Source organism: Mesoplodon densirostris, chromosome X (assembly GCF_025265405.1).
Source record: "Mesoplodon densirostris isolate mMesDen1 chromosome X, mMesDen1 primary haplotype, whole genome shotgun sequence".
In the NCBI taxonomy this organism is placed as follows: Eukaryota; Metazoa; Chordata; class Mammalia; order Artiodactyla; family Ziphiidae; genus Mesoplodon; species Mesoplodon densirostris.
Genome location: NC_082681.1, coordinates 1842879 through 1866690, shown reverse-complemented (window position 1 = coordinate 1866690; position 23812 = coordinate 1842879). Strand labels below are relative to the sequence as shown.

Sequence of the window (23812 nt, the reverse complement as noted above, 5' to 3'; positions counted from 1 at the left end):
GGAAGAGTGAGGATGCCTTAGACTTAACATGCTTCAAGTTGAATTCCTGTTGTCCTCTCAAACTTACTGTCCTCCTGTGCGGCTAATCTCAGTGAGTGGATCAGCATCCTGGCACAGAGTAAGCATTCATTGATTGCCTTTGGAGTGAAAGAATGAATGAACAGAGTAAAAATATGGCCAATGCATCCACCAGGTCCTGCCAAACAGCCAGTCCTATACTCACCCACAAGGTCAGCTCAGCAGATGTCTATTGGAATTTCCCTCTCACTCTATTGAACATTTGGGAAATCAACAGGTCCCACACCTTGAAGAACACTCACATTCATACCGGTGGCCGCTCCTTGCCTAAACCCTGCAGCTGTGGCAGAGATCAGGTTTTGCCCAAAGCCTCTCACCCTGTAAATTCTTTACACGTGGGCAATGGCAGGTACATGTACAGCCCATATAAGCATGGGGGACGTTTGGCGTTGTAGAAAGAGGGTCACAATGGTGCCCAACTGGTGGGTCTATGTTCACTTTGGCTCCAAGCAGAAAGAGACGTTTCCCATCCGAGGGGGTTTATTAATCCAGGGCCCACCGCTCCACCCACCCCCAATCCTGGCAGGCAGAAAACACAGCTGCCAGAAACACTGCAGACAGTGAGTGACAAATTTGGATATTTTACTGCTATTCCCAATGTTGACAAGCAGAGATACGGAACCGCTTGCGAGTCCTGATACAGATACCAAAACCAGGAAGTGACGCCTCCCAGTCCACCCTTCCCAGAAATAGAGAATAAGGTGGGACACACAAAAGATGCCTCCAGACTCAACCGACCCATCAAACATTCCCTGATTATAGAAGAGAAGTGAAATTTGCAATGCAGAAGGGAAATCTGGCTGTGTCAGCAGTAGAATTGAGGGTGTAGACATTGATGAAGTGTACTTTTAAAAAAAAATTTAGTTTTGGCTGCATTGGATCTTCGTTGCTGTGTGTGGGCTTCCTCTAGTTGCGGCGAGGGGGGCTACTCTTTGTTGCAGTGCATGGGCTTCTCTTTGCGGTGGCTCCTCTTGTTGCAGAGCATGGGCTCTAGGCACGCTGGCTTCAGTAGTTGTGGCACGTGGACTCAGTAGTTGTGGCTTGCGGGCTCTAGAGCGCAGGCTCAGTAGTTGTGGTGCACGGGCTTAGTTGCTCCGCAGCATGTGGGATCTTCCCGGACCCAGACCAGGGCTTGAACCCGTGTCCCCTCTGTATTTGCAGGCGGATTCTTAACCACTGTGCCACCGGGGAAGCCCACTTCTTTTTAAACCAACGTTTAGACAGTGTCATTAGATAAACATCCTTCTCAATGCTAAAACCCGAGTCATTTGTGGCCTTTTCCTGGAAGAGATTTTTGCTGCTGTAAGGTTACAAGAACAGCATAAGAAGCCATTTTCTGGGCATGGAGCCCAGGATTCAAAGGGAAGCTCTAGAGAACATCTGGTCTGCTTGATATCTCGAAACTGCATGTGTGTGTTTGTGTGTATGTGTTTCTCTCTGCTGACTCATAGCATTGAAGCGTCTTTGGAAACTCCCCCACCCTTCTAGCCAGCCAGTTTATACACACGTCATCGGCTCCTCCTTGATTCAAATGTTAGGTCAAGAGGAAGAAAGAAAACGAATTCAAGAGTTGCTCTCAAGCATCTAGAATTTTCTGCACCTCTTGAAGAGAGACTAGCCCAGCTCTGACTATTACAAGCTGGACTTTCCTCTTAAAGCACAACCTTCATTTAAGCCTTTGGATAAAACTGGAAGAAAAGAATCTGTGAGTACTGTGGACTGCAAAGAAGGCAGGGGGCTGAAAACTGACAATAAAAACAGAAAGATGGCAGACCCGAGGCCCAGCAGTCAAGCAGACCCTGAAATTGAGCTTTTTGTGAAGGTAAGTTTTCTAGTTATAATGAGAGCATAGAGAATGTATTATTCCTTGACACTGGACCTCAGCTTTTTTTTTTTAAGTCAACATTTCAGCTAGAGATAGGAAATAATTTTTTAATTTTATACCCACTCTGAGTCCTAGAAGAATACCTGGGTGTTTGGCTGCTCTTATATAACAATAGAAAAACACCCCATCTGAAAAAAGCAAGAAGATATGGTAGAAAGACAAGTAGACTGGTTGGTAGTTAAAACAAGTAAATTGTATTATTAGTGACTTCCTATGTAACCTTGGACAAATCCCTCCCTCCCTCTTTGTTTTTCCATCTGTACAATAAATGAGCCTGACAAAATGATCCTTAAGGGCTTTCCAGTTCTCATAATCTGTGTTTTATGAGATATGTTTTGGAAGGCCTGAATGTGGGGAGGAGAGGGCCAAGAATGGCCTGAGAGCCTCATTCCCACACATGGTCCAAACAGAGCTTTCTAAAATTCTCCCACAATGGATGAACATCACAGCAGTGTCAAATGGACACTAGAGGAGAAAAAGCCAGGAGTCTGTGTGCCTGTTATATGAGTAGGGGGTATTTTGCCTTGGCTTTTTTTTTTTTAATGTCTTAGCATTTCAGAAAAGCCCTTTGGAAAACCCCTAAAGCAGGAGAAAGGAACATGTGTTTCTAAATTAGCTCATCAAGAAAAAGAAACAATCCTTTACTGGTTATTCCAAGTAGAAATTACATAGTTTCCTAAATCCTTGCTTATATTAACTATTTTTCTCTATATTTTCATTGACTATTGGAAGTATTCAGGATGGTAATAATAATAACAAACTCTTATATCATGCTTAACCCTTTTCTAACACTTTATGTATATTATCTCATTTAGTCCTAACAGCTTAGAAGATAGGTTAATAGTAGTAATGTAGTATCATCAGTAGTAGTGGTGGTAATAGTACTCAAAACTTTAGTCATATTGTCCTCATGAATTCTAGGTAAGTAAGCTAAGGAAATAAGGTCTAAGTAACTTGCCTGTAAAACTACATCGCCTCTTGATGGCCTACAAAGGCATAAAATAAGGTGTGCTTACCAAATTTTAGGTTAAACATCTGTTGGCCAAAGTAATACTTTTACAATAATTTTAAAATATTTTACAACTGGTCACATATATACATCAAGGACATAATTAACCAGCCTTTTCAAAATTATAGGAGACTCTTAAATTCCTGCATAGCAAAACAATCCAAGTAAGTGTTTGCTTGACTGTGGGGCATAAGAGCTACTTCTCCTATCTCTGGATTCTAGCAAAACATGTCACTGCTCAGAGGCAACATAAGTAAGCCTTAACTTCCTAACTGACTTTTTATAACTACCAATTCCAAACCAGAGGTAATAGGTCTCTTCATAGGGTAACTAGTTTCTTTTGTCTAAACTTGTTTATTCAATCCAATCAAACTCCTCTAACCAGTCGTTGGCACTGATCTGTGTGTTTATCTTCATAGACTTCCCATAATTTGGGTGGTAATCTAGACAGGGGAAGTTAGGAAATCACACGTTGGATGAGCAAATGTTAAATTAAATAACTTTCAGGTTAAAAACCTAATCGTTTATTGAGTACTTATGGCAGGGGCTGTACTAAGTGGTTTATTATTAACCCTATTTTATGGTTACAGAAACTAAACCAAAAAGTAGCTAAGTAGCTTTGTGTAAGGTCACGTAGCTAGTAAATGGCAGGGTCAAGATTCCAGTCCCTTAAAATAGCTGTGCATAATCTTAATTCATTGTTTTCAATTTGGCACACTTTTTAGTAACATTTTCCAGAATTTCATTAGATGAAATCCTCTAGATGTTAGCTTATCTAATGACATTGATACAAGTCACAGATTTTCTGGAAGAACCTTTAGTACCATCTGATCTGGGTTTTTGTTTTGCTTTGCTTTGAGATGGATTCCAAAGATCTCTAGAAGTTTCATAGAAGAGGGGGAATAGGGACTGAGAGGGGTGAAAATGTTAATGAGAAAATTTAAAAAGCACTACTGTTTACCAGTTGTATCTCCCTTATAATGTGGTATCTTTCTAAAGATTAAATGAGTCTGTAATTTCCCCAGCTATGTCTGGGGACCCTACCACAATTTCCCAACGCCACTGATGGGATCCCTACAAGAAAGTAAGTCCTTTCCTGACACAATTTAGAATTTATAGCACACACCCCCATGTATTCCATGGAGTGTGTGAAAACATTGCCTTTCAACTCTGAATGATTTGGGCAAGACTTATATCCAGGAACTAAGAACAAAGGATTTTCTAACATTTTGTTTTCTCTAAATGCAGAGTTTATCTTATTGGTTTGTTGTTCATTGATAAATGGAGTTTTTGTGTTCTCTACCAGTCTAAAATTACGTTTTCATAGATTTGTACATAACATTATAGACTCTAACATTTGGGCCAAAATCCTGAATGTAATATTTTTGTCTTTATTGATAAATGTAAAATAGAAAAAGAGATGATACTCTGAATGTTCAGACCATTTTCAAATTATCTTAGAACTATCATAAAGACTATTATAAAGACTGATTAATAAAAAATCCAATAAAACTATTAGATGGGAGAAAGCAGTGTTTAAGGAGTGTGGATTGTGGAGTAGACAGTCCTGGATTAGCTACATGAGAAGAGTGTATGGGTCATCAACTCTTGTCTAGCTGAGTGTACTTGAGCAAGTCAGCTTCTCTGAACTTCAATTTCCTCATCTGTAAAACAAGAGTAATGACAGAACCTACCTCACAGGATCGTCTTCATTATAAGCATTAAATAAAATAAATTTGTAAGACACAGTAGTTGTTAACATAGTAAACATTCAATAAATGTCAGATGTTCCAGCCATTACTATTTTTCATGTTTAGAAACATAGATCACAAACGCAAAGAGAAAAAGTTGTTTTGGTGAATGACCACATTGTGGTAGTTTTCATGTCCATTTCTCCAGGAGGTGGGTCAAAAATATCTTGCTGTGATTTATGTCATAGAGTGTTCTGCCTATGTTTTCCTCAAAGAGTTTTATAGTGTCTGGCCTTACATTTAGGTCTTTAATCCATTTTGAGTTTATTTCTGTGTATGGTGTTAGGGAGTGTTCTAATTTCATTCTTTTACATGTAGCTGTCCAGTTTTCCCAGCACCACTTATGGAAGAGCCTGTCTTTTCTCCATTGTATATTCATACATTTTGTGTAGTGGCACTTTAAATCAGCATTATTACAAACAGAAAAAAATTTAGTTTTCCTGTAAAATTGTGCTGCATTTCCCCCACACCTCACTGTTTTGCCTTTCCTTTTGCCAAAGGCAACCCACCCTTCCTGCTGTATCTATTATCAGACTTCATTCTTCTTCCTGCCTAATCAAGTTTCCATTCACTAACCCCAGTTATGATTGGATCTTTAGCCTGACTTCTGTTACAAAATAAATTCAGCTGCCAAGGTGGTTGCCTCTTCCCATACCTCTTCACTCCCTGATACCAAAAAGAGCAACAATAAACATTATTTCCTCTGTTGTACTCACTGCCAGGAAAAGGAAAATTTACCAAAAAACAAGAATTATGCCCAAGATCAAGGTGTCAGCATGGTCAGTTTCTGGTGAGAACTCTCTTCCTGGTTTATTATAGATAGGTGCCTTCTTGCTGTGACCTTATATACATGGTTGTTGGGGGAGATGAAGAAAGAGAGAAAGAAAAAGAGAGAGAGAGCTCTGGTTTCTTCACATAAGGGCATTAATCCCATCGTAAGGGTTCTACCCTCATGACCTCATCTAGACCAATCACTTCCCAAACACCTCACCTCCAACTACCATCACGTTGGGGGGCATGGATTCAACATTTTAATTTGGGGGGAACACAATTCACAAATCCAAAGTAGATAGCAGTGCAATTTACAGGATTAGGAACTCTAAAGAGTAGGTAAGTGTGTGGAGTAAAGAAAAGGGAAAGAATTCACTTTGGGACATGTTGAGATTGAGGTGTCTAAAACTTGGATCTCTCCTCAGGAGACAACATCAGCTACAGCCTTCTCAAGGAGTGACTCCCCTTTCTTCCTCATTTCTATTGCCACTGAGGGTGGCGATGGGGTAGGTGTCTTTAGATGTCCTTGCTCCTCATTCTTGTTTCCAGACCATTCTATCTCTCCCATTCAGAGAAATATCTAGGTTGTCTCATAATATCAGACTAAACCAACCACTACCCCTCCTTGTTATAGTAGTCTTCCCAATCCCAGGTCACTTTCCCTTACTTCTTAAGGATTTTATTTCCTGGAATATTGTCACACTCTTCAACACTATGCCTATCATAATTCTTGGTGATTTTAATATCTACACAAATGACCCTTCCAACACTCTGTCCTCTCACATCCTTGGCTTTCTCTCCTCCAGTGACCTTGTTCTTCATAATCTCTCAGGCACCCCCTTCCATGGTTATACCCTTACCTTTGTCATTGCAACGTCTGCAATTGCTGCATAATATCATTTATTTGAGGGTTTTTTTGTTCTTCTTTTTGAACTTTTCCATTTTAATACAATTTATTGAGGTATAATTTACATAAAGTAAGATGTGGTCATTTTTCACTGAAGTGTCTCTGATTTACAATGTTGTGTTAATTTCTGCTGTACAGCAAAGTGATTCAGTTACATATATATATATATATATATATATATATATACATACATACATACACACACATCCTTTTTCATATTCTTTTCCATTATGGTTTATCACAGGATATTGAATATAGTTTCCTGTGCTATACAGTAGGACCTTGTTGTTTATCCATTCTGTATGTAATAGTTTTCATCTACTAATCCCAAACTCCCAATCCATGCCTCTCCCATCCCCTGCCCCCCTTGGCAACCACAGTCTGCTCTCTATGTCTATGAGTCTGTTTCTGTTTCGTAGATAAGTTCATTTGTGTCATATTTTAGATTCCACATATAAGCCATATCTATATTTGTTTTTCTCTGTGTGGTTTACTTCACTTAGTATGATAATCTCTAGGTACATCCATGTTGCTGCAAATGGCATTATTTCATTTTTTATGGCTGAGTAGTGTTCCATCATATATATATATTATATATATATATATATAATATATATAAATAATATATATTATATATATACCATTCCATTATATATGTATATTATATATACAATTCCTTTATATATTATAATGGATATATATATATATATATACATACATATATCACATCTTCTTAATCCATTCATCTGTCAATGGACACTTAAGTTGCTTCCATGTCTTAGCTATTCTAAATAGTGCTACTATGAGCATACGGGTGCATGTATCTTTTCAAATTATAGATTTGTCTGGATACATGCCCAAGAGTAGGATTGCTGGATCATATGGTAACTCTATTTTTAATTTTTTAAGGAACCTCCATACTGTTCTCCATAGTGGCTGCACCAATTTATGTTCCCACCAGCAGTGTAGGAGGGTTCCTTTTTCTCCACACCCTCTCCAGCAATTATTATTTGTAGACTTTTAATGATGGCCATTCTGACCAGTATGAGGTGGTACCTCATTGTAGTTTTGATTTGCCTTTCTCTAATAATTTGCTATGTTGAGCAAAAGATGAATTTTTAAATGAGTGGTGTTAAGACAACTATTAACTATTTGTAAAATAAAAATAATAAAGCTGGAGCCCCAATACATTCCTTATGCCAAAATAAATTCTAAATAGATGAAACAAATGCAAAAATGAAACCATAAAGTTACCAGAAGAAAACATGAGAGAACATCTTTATGGTAAAGCAAAATAAGAAAGTAATTTTTTTCTTTGCAACCTTGATGTACATAACAGCTGTGTAAGCAGATCAGAAAAACCAGATTTCATAAAAGAAAACAATATAAGATTTTATGTAAAATTAAAATTTTACATAGGACATTGTTTAAAAATTACATGTAACATTATCAAAAAGAGTTAGTGTCTTTAGTATACAAGTAATTTTTCCAAAGTAATAAGGAAAAGGGCATCACCTTAATAGAAAAATATAAAATTGTCATGAACAAACAAGTCACAGAATAAGGAAATCAAAGGTCCAATGAAAATACTGAATATACCTTTCAAGAAGGAAATTTGGCAGGATCTATGAAAATGGAAAATGAACATAGTCTTTAGTCAGCATTCTGTTGTTATGTACTCATCACTCTGGTAATTTTACATACAATGAAAGTATTTGCTTCATTATCTCTCTCTGCCCACAGATGGTAGAATTCAAGAGATTAAGGACTACCAACTTTGTCTCTAACAACTAGCTTATTTCCCAGCAGGCACTCAATACATATTTATTGAGCAAATGAATGAATGAAGACTTTCTTTATCTTAATAGGCTGGAAGTGATGGGGAGAGTATTGGAAACTGTCCCTTTTGCCAACGCCTTTTTATGATCCTCTGGCTTAAAGGAGTTAAATTCAATGTGACTACTGTTGACATGACCAGGTAAGACAAATCAGGACATGTTTCATTCTGGGGATTAAAATCAGTAGACACCAATACAATGTTGGTGTTTGCATAATGTGTACTTTATCTAGAGGCCTAACTCTGCTTATTTTCAATAATCATAGAAAGCCTGAAGAGCTGAAGGACTTAGCCCCAGGCACCAATCCTCCCTTCCTGATATATAACAAGGAGTTGAAAACAGACTTCATTAAAATTGAGGAGTTCCTAGAGCACACACTGGCTCCTCCAAGGTACAACATTTTTACAGGATATTATTGTTCTTGAGATAATCTATTTTATTGGCTTATTTATTGCAGATTGAGGATTCTTCTAAACATCTAACTCTTTTTCAATTTCAGACCTCTCTTTTGCTATCTTTCTAGAAAAGTTTGCAAAGATCCCCCGATCACTCCATGTATGATTAGAAAACTTTACTACATAATTATTTATTTAACATATGTAAAGCTATTAAAACTTTATGTGATGCAAGTAGTATATTAGGAATGGTCAAAGGATACACTTGGAAATTTAGGAAAGACAAGAAATTTAGGCCACATTTAATTTTATCCATGTTATCTGATCCATAATGAGGTTTGGGGACATTTATACTGACAGAAATCAGACTTATTTTATTGTAGAACCCTCAGAAGATCTACAATTTTGAAATAGCCTTTAATTCAGTCTGATCTCTTAGCTCTACAGGTTGAGAAATATTATGTCTATCACACATAAACTCCCCCCCTTCAACTTCAAATACACAAAGACAGTCAATATAATATTTCAAATTATTTTTAAAATGCATAGCTTGCTTAAAATAAGAAAGTAAATTCTCTGTAGTCTAGAAATAGAGAAGAAGCCTATGGTGAGTTAGGAGCGAGGGCATGGGGTAATAGCGCTGAATAGTCCATGAGGACTGGTCAGGAGTAGTCCGTTATACCACTGATGGCATGAAGATAGAACATACCCAACACAAGAAAACCAGGAAACAGGTCTCTCACAGTTAGCCAGAGGCCATAACTGCACTGTCTACACTTGAATGACAGCTGTATGTCTCTGCCCACCCAGGATAGTATCTGGAAACAATAAGCCTACTGTATTCATTTTTTTATTTCTGTGCAACAAACTCAGTGTCTTAAAATGTCACTCATTTATTATCCCACAGTTTTCACTGGTCAGAAGTCTGGCTGTAAACTTAAAACTGCTCTAAAAAATAACGTCTTAGTCATTACACATACATATGATAAATAAAAGGTTCTATCGGTCCAAAATTCTTCCTACCTAAGAAATTAGGGATACTATTTTAGATTCTTTTCTGTGTGCCTATACTATATCTCTTTCATCCATTATTGGTGGCTTCTTATATTTTAAGCACCAGCTCCAAGTATTGAGTCTTATTTTGTTCTTTTCTCCTCATCCATCCTCCTCTACTACTGCCTCTCCTCAAACCATCTCTCCAACCTTTTCTTGTTCCCAAAGAATAACTAATGAAAAAATCTATTGTGTTATCTTTTCATACCCTTTTTTTGCTCATATAAGCACAATAACAAATTCCCTTTCCTTCCAGTTTTTTACCACTACAAACAGTGTTATAAATAACATGCTTGTTCATATGTCCTTATGTACTGGTGTTTTTATTCCAGTGGAATAGATTTCCAGGAGTAAAATTCAGATGGTATATATCTTTTAAAATTTTTACTGCTTTATCCATCAGTGTATAAATATACACTTTTCCCACATATCTGTAGTACTATGCATTATCACTCTTTTAAAATTCATGGCAACCTGATGGGTGTAGTGATATCTCATTGATACTTTAGTTGCATTTCCCTGAATAATAGGTGAATTAGAACATCTTTACACATGTTGGTTGAGCATTTGGTTTTGTTCTGTGAATTACCTTGTCAAATTCTTCTGATTTTCTATTAGCTTATGTATCATTTAGGGATTGCATTCAACTCTGATAACTAGAGACCCAAAAAGTAGTGGCTTAGATAAATATGGGTTTTATTTTCCTTACATAATAAGACACCAAGAATTAGGCATTGTAGGGGTAGAATGACAGCTCTATAATTTCACTGGGGACCCAGGCTCTATCTAATATTTTTTCTCTGCCATTCTTCAGGTGAGTTTTCCAGTCTTGAGTTTAATTCACGGTGACAATATGTTTGCTGGAATTCCAGGCAACAGATCTAACTCCCACACAGGAAGAAGGAGAAGGGCAAAGGGCAAAAGATGCAAGTCAGCTTTAAGGAGCTTTCACAGAAGCCACATTCAACAATTTCCATTAACATCTCATTATTCAGAAGTAATTCACATAGTCATACCTAAGTACAAAGGGAAGCTAGGAAACATAGATTTCATCCAGGTGTATTGCCATCCCTAAAAAAATAAGATTCAGTTAATGAGAGACAGAGAGAGAGGGAGAGAGAGAGAGGGAGAAAGTGGTACATAACTGTGTTATCTTCCATATTCTGCCCCTCTGACCATCCAAATATATGTGTGTATCCTTATTCCCATACATGGAACACACTTACTCCCAAGAGAGATAACTCCCAAGTCCCCTACAGTTACTGCATCCAGTTCAAAGTCCAGGATCTTTGAGTGATGCGCAACATCTCTCTTAGATATTAATGGTCGAACAGTCAAATAAATTAAAAGACAAGTTCTTTCCACCTTCTTCTTGACACACGCAATAGTCAGTGGTGGAGCAGGAATTGGATAACTGGAATAAAATCTTCCATTTTTAAAAGGAAATATAGGATAACACATAAAAATCCCTGGTTCATAATAGTTACCATTGTCGGAGAAACAGCTGGAAGATTTTTTCCAAGTTTTGGTGTTACAAACAATGCTAAAATGAACTTGCTTTTGACAAGGTCCCCTAGAGTGGTTATTTAGTCTGCCACATTGCTAAATACAAGAGCTCTTCCATATAATCTTTGTTTCATCTAAAATTTTAAAACCTGTTAGATGCCCACATCAATGAAAATGGTGGAGTAGGGAACTCCAAAATGTTATCCCTCCATAATAGCAATTAATAGCCCAGCAAAAGCTGTCAGAATCAACTTTGCCAGAACTCTGGAATCTAACCAAAAATGTACAAGCAGGCTGGGGTTTCTTAATGAAGAATAAAGAAGCAAAATTTCAGTAAGAGAGCCCTGTGACATTTTAGGTTACCCTGTTACCATCCTCAACTACTCAGCTCTTTAGAAGCCTTAAAGAGAGCAGTCCACATTGCAGAAACAGGTTGCTCGTACCAGAGGACAGGATATGGACCTTATTCTCAAATAACTGTGGTTGTGTGATTTGACCTGGTGGCACCTTGAGGGATTGGCTCAAGGGTTTGCCTTTTTTTTCACCTTCTTTGGAACTTCCTTAGGGCTGAGGAAGCTTCCCTGTTGGCACTCATGGAAGGCGTTTAGAAGCAAATGTATTAGCCACTGCCACATGGGGCAAGGAATAAAACTTGGAGAAAGCAATAGACAAACTGAAAAGTCTGCAAAGAAAGAGGCTGAGATGGGACGTCCCTGGTGGTGCAGTGGTTAAGAATCTGCCTGCCAATTCAGGGGCCACAGGTTCGAGCTCTCATCCAGGAAGATCCCACATGCCACGGAGCAACTAAGCCCATGCGCCACAACTACTGAGCCCACATGCCAAAACTACTGAGCCTGCGAGCCACAACTACTGAAGTCCATGCACCTAGAGCCCATGCTCCACAACAAGAGAAGCCACTGCAATGAGAAGCCCACGCACCGCAATTAAGAGTAGCCCCCTCTCGCTGCAACTAGAGAAAGCCTGCATGCAGAAATGAAGACTCAACACAGCCAAAAATAAATAAATAAACTTATTTAAAGAAAAAAAGAAAGAGGCTGAGACACTTGGGAGATAGTGGAATAAGGGCTTTAAATTAATGTATTCTAGGGAATCTAGAAGTCCAAGCACATGCCCAAGTCTCGACCTATGCTCAGAAAAAATAACCTGAGAAGACTTTAAGCTTTCACTTCTGGCTAAACTTCAGGCACCACACAAGTAGAAAGTGAAGGCTAAGGCAGAATTATAAACTGCATACCTAAGCATTGAAGGAGTACCCAAACACAGAGCCAGCTTACAAACACCGGGAGAGCTTTTAATCCCTTGGTTTGTTGTTTGTTTGTCTCTTTGTTTGTTTTGCTTCCAGGAATTTACAGAAATCTCTGTCAAATCATAAACTGACCAAAGATAATGAGACAAAGATTTCAGTGGCCACACACAAGAAAGAACAGACTTTACAAAAATACTTCAGAAAATTCACTAAACAAATAAACAACACCCAAAAAAGCAACAACAAACCCTATTTGTTGGAAGGGAAGGGAAGAATCTGTTTTCCAGAGTTTCCACATTATAATATTAAAGTGTCCTGTTTTCAAAATATATATATAAGGCATGTCAAAAAAACAAGGGGCTTCCCTGGGGGCGCAGTGGTTGAGAATCTGCCTGCTAATGGAGAGGACACGGGTTCAAGCCCTGGTCTGGGAGGATCCCACATGCCACGGAGCAACTAGGCCCGTGAGCCACAACTACTGAGCCTGCGTGTCTGGAGCCTGTGCTCCGCAACAAGAGAGGCCGTGATAGTGAGAGGCCTGTGCACTGTGATGAAGAGTGTCCCCCACTTGCCACAACTAGGGAAAGCCCTTGCACAGAAACAAAGACCCAACACAGCAAAAATAAATAAATAAATAAATCAGTAAACTCCTACCCCCAACATCTTCTTAAAAAAAAAAACCAAAAAAACAAGAATGTATGGCCCATTCACAGAAAAAAAGAAATTAATAGAAATTGTCTCTGAGGAAACCCAGACCCTGAGTTAATAGACAAAGACTTTAAATCAACTGTCTTAAATAGGTTTAGATAGCTAAAGAAAACCATGGGCAAAGAATTAAAGGAAACCAAGAAAACAATGTCTCAATAAAGAGAGAATATCAATAAAAAATATACATAATAAAAAGGAATCAAATAGACATTCTGGAGTTGAAAAGTACAATAACTAAAATGAACAATTCACTAGAGGGTTCAACAGCAGACTGAACAGACAGAAGAAAGAATCAGCAAAACTGAACATAAGTTAATTGAGAGTACCCAGTGTAAGGAAAAGGAAGAAAATTAACAGAGCCTAACATACCTGTTGGATGCCATAAAATGTACAAAGATACACATGATAAGGGAAGAGATGGCAGAGAGAAAGAGGCAGAAAGAATATTTGAGAAAACAATGGCTGAAAACTTCCCAAGTTTAATGAAAGACATAAACCTATACATCCAAGAAGGTCAACAAACTCCAAGTGGAATAAACTCAAAGAGATCAACACCAAGATACATTATTTTAAAATTATCTAAAGCCAAAGCCAAAGATATAATCTTGAAAGCATCAAGAAATAAATGACTCATCATGTAGAGGGGATTCTCAATAAGATTAACAGATAAGTTTCATCAGAAATCATGGAGGCCAGAAGACAGAGAGATGATATATTTAAAGTGCTGAGAGAAAAAATAATCAACCAAGAATTCAGTATCTGGCAAAAATATCCTTCAAAAATGAAAGAGAACTTAAGACATTCCACATGAAGGAAAACTGAGGGATTTTGTTGCTAGTAGGCCTGCTCTGCAAGAAATGCTATCAGAAGACCTTCAGGCAGAAATGAGAGGCCATTAGAAAGTAATTCAAAGTCACATAAGAAATAAAAGAGCACCAGTAAAGGAAAAATAACACACATGATCATCTCAGTTGATGCAGAAAAAGCATGTGACAAAATCCAACACCATGTTATGATAATACTCAACAAACTAGGAATAAAAGGGAGCTTCCTTAACCTGATAAAGGGAATCTGTGAAAAACCCATGGATAACATCATACTTAAAAGTGAAGGATTGAGGGCTTCCCTGGTGGCACAGTGGTTGAGAGTCTGCCTGCCGATGCAGCGGATACGGGTTCTTGCCCCAGTCTGGGAAGATCCCACATGCCGCGGAGCTGCTGGGCCCGTGAGCCATGGCCGCTGAGCTTGCACGTCTGGAACCTGTGCTCCACAACGGGAGAGGCCACAACAGTGAGAGGCCTGTGTACCACAAAAAAAAAAAAAAAAGAAAGAAAAAAAAAGTGAAGGATTGAAAACTTTCTCCCAAAGATCAGAAACAAGACAAATATGCCATTTTTGCCACTTCTATTCAACATTGTACTGAAAGTTCTAGCCAGAGCAATTATGCAGGAAAAAGAAAGAAAAAGCATCCAAATTGGAAAGGAAAAAGTAAAATGATACTGGCAGATATGATCTTTTATGTAGAAAATCCTTTAAAGTCCACTAAAATACTATTAGAACTAATAAAAATTCAGCACAGTTGCAAGATACAGATCAAAATAAAAAAAATTTTATTTCTATATACTGTCAGTGAATCATCCAAAAAGTAAATTAGGAAAACAATTCCATTTTCAGTAGCATCAAAAATAATAAACTACTTAGAAATAAATTTAACCAAGGAAGAGAAAGACTTGTACGTGAAGACTACAAACAATTGCTAAAATAACTTCCTAGCTTCTCATGGTTTTTCAGCAATCATTACCTTATAGATACATAACTCCAACCCTCCATCTTCACATAGCATTCTCCCTGTGCCTCTGCCTCTTCACACAGTGTTCTTTTTTAAGGACACCAGTCATACTGGATTAATGGGCCCACCTTACTCCATATGGTCTCATCTTAACTATCACAGCTGTAACAATCTTATTTCAAAATAAGGTTACATTATGAAGTATTGGAGTTTATGACTTCAACATACCTTTTTGGGGGGACAGAATTCAACCCATACAAATATCCCATGTTCATGGATTAGAAGACCTAATATATTAATGTAGAAATATTCCCCAAAGTGATCTATTAATTCAATGCAATACCAACCAAAATTCCAATGGTGTTTTTACAGAAATGAAAAAGCCAATCCTCAAATTCATATGGAATTGAAAGAGATCACAAATAGCTAAAATAGTCTTTGATAAAGACAAAAAAATTGGAAGACTCATGCTTCCTGATTTCAAAACTTACTACACAACTACAGTAATCAAAACAATCAGTACTTGCATAATAATATACCATTGGAATAGAATTGAAAGTCCAAAAATAAACCCATACATCTGTGGTCAACTGATTTTCAAGAATGCCAAAACCATTCAATGGTGAAAGAATAGTCTCTCCAACAAGTGGTGCTGGGACAACTAGATATTCACATTGGCATGCCAAAAAAATAAAGTTATACCCTTACCTCACATCATATACTAAAATCAACTTAAAATATATCAGACCTAATGTGTGGATTAAAACTATAAAACTTTTAGAAGAAAATATAGAGGTAAATCTTCAAGACCTTGTATTCGGCAATGGATTCTTAGATATAACACCAAAAGCACATACAGCAAAAGAAGAAAATAGAAAATAGAAAAATTAGATGATCTGGAAGATAGAATAATGGAAATAACCCAATCAGAACAGTAGAAAGAAAATTTTTTAAAAATGAGGAACGTTTAAAGGACCTCTGAGACAACATCAAATGTACTAATATTCACATTATGGGGATCCCCAAAGGAGAAAAGAGAGAAAGGGATAGAAAGGTATTTGATGAAATCATGGCTGAAAATTTCCTGAAGCTGATGAAGGAAAAAGATTTCCAGGTACAGGAAGCACAGAGACTCCCAAACAAGATAAACCCAAAGAGACCCACACCAACACATATCATAGTTAAAATGGCAAAATTTAAAGATAAAGAGAGAATTCTAAAGGCAGCAAGAGAAAAATAATATTTTTTTTCCACTTAGAGAAGACGCTTTAACACTTCTTTTAGGGTTGGTTTAGTATTGATGAGCTTCTTTAGTTTTTTCTTGTCTGAGAAGTTCTTTACCTCTCCTTCAATACTGAATGATAACTTTGCTGGGTAGAGTATCCCAGGTTGTAGGTTTTCCCTTTCAGAACGTTAAATATATCATGTCACTCCTTTCTGGCCTGCAAAGTTTCTGCAGAAAAATAAGCTGATAGCCTTATGGTGGTTTCCTTGTATGTGACTAGTATCCAAAATATATGAAAGAACTCTTACAATTCAATAACAGAAAGCAAACAACCTAATTTTAAAATGGAAAGAGGATTTGAGTAAACAATTCTCCAGAGAATATATACAAGTGGCGAACAAATACTTGCAAAGGTACTTAATGTCATTAGTCATTAGATAAATGCAAATCAAAACCACAATGCCCATTTTTTTCACACACACACACTGTATTTTATTTTTACAAGAGATAAATAAACTGACACCAAGCATTGTAAATGGATGACCACAACAAAAGCAACAATGATTGCAATTACCAAACATGAAACACAATCATACTATGTCATAATATTGACATTCAGTCCAGTAATCCTCCACTGTAACAGTTCCTTTACTTTGCAGTGAAAATTGATTTGTATATTTTTTGCCTCTGAGTCCTTGTGGGATTTTTTAAAAATTCAAACAGAAAGTCACAAAAATTATAATCATCCTCATCAGTTCACTCAGTCCCATGTAATTAATTTTTTTCATCTTGATCTTTTGTTAGCACTTTTATGAATTCATCAGTTTTCCATTAGAGTTCTGAAAATGCTTATTCATTCAGTTCAGCAGTATAGTCAGTTACCAGAAATCTGTACTTGTAAGAGTCTTTTCCATGAATGCCTTGAAGATGAAACCCTTTTATAGGAACATTTTTGCAAAAGCATCAGAGTACACCCAGAACTGTCTGTAAATGACCAAAGACTTAAAAATGACCACAGTTAAATATTTGATGAAAGTTCATAATAATTCAATTGACAAGGAAATTTAGTTATTTCTGAGATATACATTTTAAAGTCATAACTAGAATTATGACTTATAACATTATACCAGAACATATAAGATTTTTAGAAATTTCATGAAATGTCTAAAACATTTATATTAACATATTTACATACAAATAACCAAAAGGAAGTTTAGTATTAGTTGTTTTTTGTTTGTTTGTTTGTTTTTTGTACTGCAGATTCTTATCAGCCATCAATTTTATACACATCAGTGTATACATGTCAATCCCAATCGCCCAATTCAGCACACCATCATCCCCACCCCACTGAGGTTTTCCCCCCTTGGTGTCCATACGTTTGTTCTCTACATCTGTGTCTCAACTTCTGCCCTGCAAACTGGTTCATCTGTACCATTTTTCTAGGTTCCACATACATGCATTAATATACGATATTTCTTTTTCTCTTTCTGACTTACTTCACCCTGTATGACAGTCTCTAGATCCATCCACGTCTGAACAAATGACTCAATTTTGTTCTTTTTTATGGCTGAGTAATATTCCATTGTATATATGTACCAATCTTCTTTATCCATTTGTCTGTTGATGGGCATTTAGGTTACTTCCATGATCTGGCTATTGTAAGTAGTGCTGCAATGAACATTGTGGTGAATGTGTCTTTTTGAATTATGGTTTTCTCTGGGTATATGCCCAGTATTGGGATTGCTGGATCATATGGTAATTCTAGTTTTAGTTTTTTAAAGGAACCTCCATACTGTTCTCCATAGTGGCTGTATCAATTTACATTCCCACCAACAGTGCAAGAGGGTTCCCTTTTATCCACACCCTCTCCAGCATTTGTTGTTTGTACATTTTCTGATGATGCCCATTCTAACTGGTGTGAGGCGATACCTCATTGTAGTTTTGATTTGCATTTCTCTAATAATTAGTGATGTTGAGCAGCTTTTCATGTGCTTCTTGGCCATCTGTATGTCTTCTTAGGAGAAATGTCTATTTAGGTCTTCTGCCCATTTTTGGATTGGGTTGTTTGTTTCTTTAATATTAAGCTGCATGAGCTGCTTATATATTTTGGAGATTAATCCTTTGTCCATTGATTCGCTTGCAAATATTTTCTCCCATTCCGAGGGTTGTATTTTCATCTTGTTTATGGTTTCCTTTGCTGTCCAAAAGCTTTGAAGTTTCCTTAGGTCCCATTTGTTTATTTTTGTTTTTATTTCCATTACTCTAGGAGGTGGATAAAAAAAAGATCTTGCTGTGATTTATGTCAAAGAGTGTTCTTCCTATGTTTTCCTCTAAGAGTTTTATAATGTCTGGCCTTCATGATTATCTTCATCCTTTACTGATTTTAAAGGAAATAGTGCTAACATTTCACCATTAAAAATGATGCTTGCTGAAAATTTTTGATGGATACTTTTGACCAAGTTAAAGAAATTAATAAATTCATTTAATCATTTAACAAATATTTACTGAATACTTACTAAGTGTCAGGTACTCTTCTAGGCATTTGGGACACATCAGTGAATAAAATGGGCAAAAGCTCTCTGCCCTAGCCGAGCTTACATTTTAGTTAAGGAAGAGAGAAAATAAGCAAGATAAAAAGCAAAATATAAACTATTTTAGATGATGATAAACACTAAGAAAAAGTAAAGCAAGGGAGGGAAGTAGTGAGTGTTAGGGCCAGGGGAGAGGTTGCAATGTCCGATAAGGTGGCCAGAGAAAGGCCTCACTTAGGAGGATATATCAGATTAAAATACCTGAAAGAAGAGGGAGAGAGGGCCATGTGCATAAATGAGGGAAAGCACTTTATTTAGGGGCAGACCAAGTGAAAAGGACCTGGGGTTGGAGCTTGTCAGGCCTCTTTGAAGAAGAGCAAGGAGGTCAGTGTGAAGTGAAGTAAGGAAGAGAGTAGGAAGTGATGAGAGCAGAAGGTAAGCTTGGGTCAGATCACACTGGCCCTTGTAGACCACTGTGAAGACTTGGGCTCTGAGTCTGAATGAGATGGAGACATTGCAAGGTAATGAGTGGGAAAGAGACATGATATGACAAGTTTTAACATGACTGCTCTGGCAGCAAGTGGAGAATGTCCTGGGAGTGTGAGGGATAAGCATGGGAGAGGGGGGATAATCAAAGTGTTGCAGTAATATAGGCTTTGGACCAGGTAGGGAGCAGTGGAGGTGGTGAGTAGTGGACAAATTCTGGATACATTTTGAAAGGTAGTCTGGCTGGAGTTGCTAATGGATCAAATGTGGGCATGGAGAGAAAGAGGGATCAAAGAAGATGGCTAAGTGTTTGGCTCAACCATTTCTAGTTGCTAGTGTGGGCTTTTATGAATAGGAATTGATTTTCACTGAACCCTTTTTGGGCATCTATTCATGATCATATGGTTTTCCTTAATTTGTTAATGTGGTAAATTACATTACTTTAATTTATTATGCTAAATTAACTTTGTATTACTAAGAGGAGGACATCTTGGCTACTTTCCCCCATCCTCTCCATCCTCTTTATTCTTTTATGTATTTTGTTATTTGAAGCCATGTTTTTTCCTACTACTTATCTTTGAAAATGTATTACCACCATATCTTCTGCCAAACAGGCTTTTAGGAGCAAGTATGGGGACCCAACAGCCATTTGAAACACTGTTTCTGTAGATAAATGAGCCTTGAATTCCAAACAGCTGGTTTCCCTGTGAACTTTAGAAGCTAAAGAATTCTCAGAGTGGAAAAAAAACATATTTCCAATGAAAGGTTTCTCAGCACCTTCAGTTTCCAGCACAATTTTCCAAAACTTCTCTCAGTAGAGTGCAACAAAGACACCAGGTCTATGTCTTGTTATAGGTGAATGTTATGTGCAGTGATGTTTCTTTTTAAGGTATCCTCACCTGAGTCCCAAGAACAAGGAGTCTTTTGACGTGGGCTGTAACCTCTTTGCCAAGTTTTCTGCATACATTAAGAATGCACAAAAGGAGGCAAATAAGAGTAAGATACCTTTCTTTAAGTCTTTTCATTTTGCTCACTCACATGCTCACTCTCATATTCTGACTCAACTAAAATAGGACTTTCCTGAATATATAGTATATATTGGGGAATACTCTTCATCTCACTCTCTGTTCTCTCTTCTGAAATTCCTTGCATGAAGTTTTATTGGATTTAGAATCTAATATTCAATATAGGAATCACCAACTTAGCTCTATTAGAACATTGACATGCCAGGGGTGAACTAACTGCTGGACTGTATTTCTTAACCCCCCCAACTTTCCCAGTCTTGTGTACCTTTAAGGTTTCTTAAACCATAGCACCTACCATTTCTCACAAACACTCTCGAATAGGTTTACTATTCTCTGAATCATGAGAGCTATTAGTCTCTGATTCCACTTTCTGACTCTTCTTGAGTGATAATATATATTACCTTTCTTTTTCTTTGACTCTCCTCCCAATTTACCTCCTCAAGAAGAGTCCAAAAATATGTCTACTCACCATTTGATTAAACATTTGATTCTGTCTTATCAGTGGGTAGTTGAGCATTCTAGTTAAGTATATAGAGATGTCTAAATGTGTGAAAAGCATATTGGGAATGTATTTAGTCATGAAGACCGCACATTTATAAGTAACCCATTGACTTCATTGCCTCAGATTTTGAAAAATCTCTGCTCAAAGAATTTAAGCGTCTGGATGACTACTTGAACACCCCACTTCTAGATGAAATTGATCCAGACAGTGCTGAGGAACTCACAGTTTCCAGAAGATTGTTCTTGGATGGGGATCAGCTGACACTGGCTGACTGCAGTTTGTTACCCAAACTGAACATTATTAAAGTAAGTCTTCATAGGGCAGGCTGAATGATTGAGAGGAGTTTGGGAGTTGCCAACAGGAAACACAGTGACCATTCAGTGTGTGTTTTTATATGAGGGCTTTGTCATCATCACTATGCATAAGGTATGTCTCCTTTTTCTCCTCAGAGGAAAAATCCATAATGATCTTCTCTAGGAAGCATAAAAACTTCTTGTTTCTTTCTTCCTAAATCAGAAGGTGTTTTCCACTGTCTTGTCTACAAAACAAGGGTAATAGTACCCATTTCACAGAACTGTTGAGAAAATTAAGACATATGAAATATTAGAAAAGTGTCTGGATCATAACAAGTGATAATAAAGTGAGCTATTAATATTATTATTATCTAATCGAATTTAACAAATTTTTATTGAACAGACCTTATTCTATCTCAGGTCCTATGCCAGACACAAAGAACACATAAAGAAGTAAGACACTGTCAGACCCTAAACAGTGAAAAGATCTGTGCTCTTTTTCTGTGCTTCCTTCTTCTAAACATTCATAATTAAATACACCATAAATATAAAAATGATTACAAGCATGGAGTTTTGTCTACATTTGTAGACAAAACATTAAAGTAGTAAATCCGAGATTCTTTAAGTTTATTTTGTAGTACTTTTTGTGTAGGTAACGTCCTCAATGATCCTGATTTTTTTGTGTGTGTGTGATACGCGGGCCTCTCACTGCTGTGGCCTCTCCCGCTGCAGAGCACAGGCTCCGGATGCACAGGCTCAGTGGTCATGGTTCACGGGCCTAGCCACTCCGTGGCATGTGGGATCTTCCCGGACTGGGGCACGAACCCGCGTCCCCTGCATCGGCAGGCGGACTCTCAACCACTGTGCCACCAGGGAAGCCCGATCCTGAATTTTGACATATGTTTTTACACACTAGGCATTTTACTGATGCCCCTCACTACCAATTGCTTTTTCCTCTTTTTTTCCAAAACCCTAGGTTGCTGCAAAGAAATACCGTGATTTCGACATTCCAGGAGAATTCTCAGGAGTCTGGCGCTATCTCCACAATGCCTATGCCCGTGAAGAATTTACCCACACGTGTCCTGAAGACAAAGAAATTGAAAATACCTATGCAAGTGTGGCTAAACAAAAGAGTTAGGACAGCTCTTTCAGTAGAAAACCCTCTTTTTTCACTTGTTATCATACTAGAAAATCTTTTGGAAATAAGAATATGGAAAATATGGTTTCCTTTATCCAACTTTCTTATGAAAAAGAATGCTATATTTTCTGTATCTAGTTAATCCAAACTATCTGCTCACTGTGTATTTTAAAGGTCTTCATATTTTCATTTCACCTTTTAATTCCCATGGCACAACAACTGCAATCTTAAATGATATAGAAAGTATCAATATTTTTTGCTAGAATACATCATGTGTGCAAGCTCAACAGATGGCTGAAGTTACAAATGACATACAGTCACAGTCTCAAACTGTTCCTTAGAAATATTTACATCTAAATCATTAAAACAATTTTACTAAGAAATTTGACTGACCAAAAGGTCTTGTTGCTGTCCATTAAAGGGTAAAGTAAACTGTTCTTAAAGGATAATCACAAATCTTTCTACAGAATTTAAAATGTTCCATTACTACATGTACTCAAATATACATGTTAAAATACAATCAAATCACTCAAATCTGAAAACAAAAACTGAAGTTTACTTTTGCTCCTTCAAAAGAGAAACAAAGTTCAGCCTCAAAAAAGAGAGATAGGTGTTATTAGAAGTCTTAGTGGGATTTACATAAAATTTATTTATTTATATTTTGGCCATGCTGCAGGGCATGTGGGTCTTAGTTCCCCAACCAGGGATGGAACCCATGCCCCCTGCAGTGGAAGCTCAGAGCCTTAACCACTGGACCACCAGGGAAGTCCCTAGATAAAATTTAAATAAAGGAGTGTCTTCATAGGTTCAAAGAAAAGTAAGGCAATGAGTAAAGAGTTAACAGGCCTGGAACAGGCACATGAAAAAATGCGCATCATCGCTAATTATTAGAGAAATGCAAATCAAAACTACAATGAGGTACCAGCTCACACTGGTCAGAATGGCCATCATTAAAAAGTCTACAAATAATAAATGCTGGAGACAGTGTGGAGGAAAGGGAACTCTCCTACATTGTTGGTGGGAATATAAGTTGGTACAACTACTATGGAAAACAGTATGGAGGTTCCTCAAAAAAACTAAAAACAGAGTTGCCATATGATTCAGCAATCCCACTCCTGGGCATATACCCAGAGAGGACTTTAATTTGAAAAGATACATGCATCCCTGTTTTCACAGCAACACTATTCACAATAGCCAAGACTTGGAAACAACCTAAATGCCCATCAACAGATGAATGGATAAAGAAGATGTGGTGTGTGTGTGTATATAGACATAGATATAGATAGATAGATATAGTGGAATATTACTCAGCCATAAAAAAGAATGAACTAATGTCACTTGCAGCAATGTGGATGGACCTAGAGATTGTCATACTAAGTGAAGTAAGTCAGAAAGAGAAAGACAAATATCATATGATATCACTTATATGTGGAATCTAAAATATGACATAAATCAACATATCTACGAAACAGACTCACAGACATAGACAACAGACTTGTGGTTGCCAAAGGGGGGGTTGGGAGGGAATGATTGGGAGTGTGAGATTAGCAGAGGCAAACTATTATATATTGGATGGATAGATAAACAACAAGGTCCTACTGTATATAGCTCAGGGAAGTATATTCAATATCCTTTGATAAACCATAATGGAAAAG

At 37.3% G+C, this 23812-nt stretch overlaps 1 protein-coding gene across 2 annotated transcripts; it reads left to right on the top strand.

Annotated features, from left to right (window-relative positions):
* Window positions 1–1621: 1621 nt before the first annotated feature.
* Window positions 1622–22540, top strand: CLIC2 (chloride intracellular channel 2). Of its 2 annotated transcripts, XM_060086628.1 has the most exons (7): window positions 1622–1900; window positions 5920–6000; window positions 8270–8379; window positions 8505–8630; window positions 20089–20195; window positions 20850–21031; window positions 21996–22540. In XM_060086628.1, exons 1-7 carry the CDS (start codon window positions 1844–1846, stop codon window positions 22155–22157), a joined length of 825 nt encoding a protein of 274 aa, XP_059942611.1. In that variant the 5' UTR covers window positions 1622–1843; the 3' UTR covers window positions 22158–22540. The 2 variants fall into 2 exon arrangements, with proteins under 2 accessions (XP_059942611.1, XP_059942612.1); XM_060086629.1 differs by lacking the exon at window positions 5920–6000.
* The last annotated feature ends 1272 nt before the right edge of the window (window positions 22541–23812 follow it).

What these genes read in the sequence shown, in the direction of transcription:
- CLIC2 (XM_060086628.1), top strand. Translation starts at nt 1,844, where the DNA reads ATGGCAGACCCGAGGCCCAGCAGTCAAGCAGACCCTGAAATTGAGCTT. An exon ending in AAATTGAGCTTTTTGTGAAG is followed by an intron (nt 1,901 to 5,919) that starts GTAAGTTTTCTA and finishes ATCTCTCCTCAG; the next exon opens with GAGACAACATCAGCTACAGC. An exon ending in CCAAACTGAACATTATTAAA is followed by an intron (nt 21,032 to 21,995) that starts GTAAGTCTTCAT and finishes CCAAAACCCTAG; the next exon opens with GTTGCTGCAAAGAAATACCG.